Below are 1,973 nucleotides of genomic sequence, written 5' to 3' on the forward strand. Positions count from 1 at the left end.
CTGCTCACGGCTGCCACCTTCAGCCCCCAGGTGCTCGCCCAGCCAGGGAAGCCCCTCTCTCTTTCCCTTCAAAGCCCATCACCACATCTCTGGGTTCTCATGGGCCATCAGGGCAGGAGGATCACCCACAGTCTCCCGTTCGTGACTGCTTTCCAAGATCAGGAAAGTCAGAGAAGGACAAGGAGTGAAACTGATCACATGGTTGCTCTTGGGAATTCCAGCTGTGGACCCCAAATCCAGTCCTTCCAAGACTCCAGCTCTACAGTCATCGCCTCAGTACAGTTATTGCCCCTGCTCCTTGTAGCCATGTTTGGGGGGGACTGGGGTGATCCAAAAGAGGGGGCCTCTGGCAGAGGGTGCGCAGAGCATTTCCAGATGTGGTGGAAGGGAAAGGAGGAGACCCAGAATCTGGACGGTGCTTCATTTAGTCCAGCATCCAGAGACAGGGCTCCGCAGAGGAAGCGCAGGGATCAGGGAAACTCATGACCAGGCATAGACTGCTCAGAGCCTAGAGGGGGACCCATAGCTGCAGTCCTGCTGCCTGAGGAATTGGACTTTTCTATGAGCCCCTCCTAACAACACCCAGAGCTGTCACCAGTTCCTCTTCTCCTCTCAGTTAGCAGTAGTATCCTTCCAATTTACAGTCCGTACCAGTCAGACTGAGAGTTTCAGGACGGAGATGCAGGACTTAGGGTGGGCAGCTTCCCTTTCCTTTGACTCTCCTCCTTACTGTTCCCTAACTTATAAATAGAAAGTCCCAGCACGTACCCTAAATAGCCTTTGTTGTTGTTTTGACAGATGGGATTAATATCTCAACCACCTGCTGCTATAGATTTACCACTAAGAAGATCCCCATCCATGGGCACCTGGGTGGCTCAGTCGGTTAATCGACTGCCTTCAGCTCAGGTCATGATCCCAGGGTCCTGGGATCGAGTCCCGCATTGGGCTCCCTGCTCTGCAGGGAGCCTGCTTCTCCCTCTCCCACTCCCCCTGCTTGTGTTCCCTCTCTCGCTGTGTCTCTCTCTGTCAAATAAATAAATAAAATCTTAAAAAAAAAAAAAAGAAGAAGAAGAAGAAGAAGAAGAAGATCCCCATCCAGAAGCTGAAGAGCTAAAGAAGAATTACCAGCAGCTATTGACCCCGGGAAACTGTGATGTGGGTGACACCATGACCACCCGCACTCAACCCTTGATCCTGAGTTCTGCTCCCAGGCAGTGGATAGGGTTATTATAAGACTTCAGTTGGAATTTAACCCCCAGATACTTAGACCAGCTCTAATCCAATCCCAGAAATTTTTTTATGGGAAAAGTGAACTTGAGAAAATAGAGACTTCCCATTCCCAGCTGCCTGTCCAGATGTTGGTTCAGATGTCAGTTCCTTCATCCAGGAGACAAGATGGTTTCTTTCACCAGGGCCAGCAAACGTAGTTGCTTCCCCTGAGGTTCCTTCCATCCTCCTCCATCACCCCAGGCTAATGGGTCAGGCAGGTTTCCCATAGAGTGGGTTACACTCCCAGGTTGACTCTTCAGTGCACTCTCTCTAACTGCCCTCTCTTCCCACAGCTTCAAGACCAAACTGGCCAAGGAAGTCTGTGCTGACCCCAAGCAGAAGTGGGTCCAGGATCTCGTGGAGTACCTGGACAAGAAAACCCAAACCCCAAAGCTGTGAATACTCATGCCCATAATGAAGCCAAGCCAGTACCCAGGAAACAATTTATATTCCCTATCTTTTCCAACATACCTTCTGAGATTATTCTATTACAATTCTAAGGCATATGAGATTTGTGTAATAATGTGAATCATAGTTTTTCTTAAGTAATGCTCTATGTCTTCTAAGTTGTTAATAATTTAATGTGCTCTGAAATTGTATGTGTTTTAAATGTACACCCTTGGACATATCATATCACTTCAACCCCCTAAAAACTGCAGGATGCTCCCTTCCTCTCTACCTCGCTGTGGTATGGTGAAGATCCT

The 1,973-nt window shown here is 48.9% G+C and overlaps 1 protein-coding gene across 1 annotated transcript in view; it reads left to right on the plus strand.

Moving 5' to 3' along the window:
* LOC118025014 (C-C motif chemokine 7-like) overlaps window positions 1-1,668 on the plus strand; it is a 2,593-nt gene extending 925 nt beyond the window's left edge. Inside the window, 4 exon segments of the mRNA XM_035027349.1 lie at window positions 1-43; window positions 796-841; window positions 1,081-1,155; window positions 1,563-1,668. The exon segment at window positions 1-43 is cut by the window's left edge and continues 925 nt beyond it. Of these exon segments, the coding sequence (XP_034883240.1) occupies window positions 1-43; window positions 796-841; window positions 1,081-1,155; window positions 1,563-1,668 (270 nt within the window).
* Window positions 1,669-1,973: the final 305 nt, after the last annotated feature.

This window comes from Mirounga leonina, unplaced genomic scaffold (genome assembly GCF_011800145.1).
Source record: "Mirounga leonina isolate KUSES-001 unplaced genomic scaffold, KU_Mleo_1.0 Mir_200, whole genome shotgun sequence".
Classification (NCBI taxonomy): domain Eukaryota; kingdom Metazoa; phylum Chordata; class Mammalia; order Carnivora; family Phocidae; genus Mirounga; species Mirounga leonina.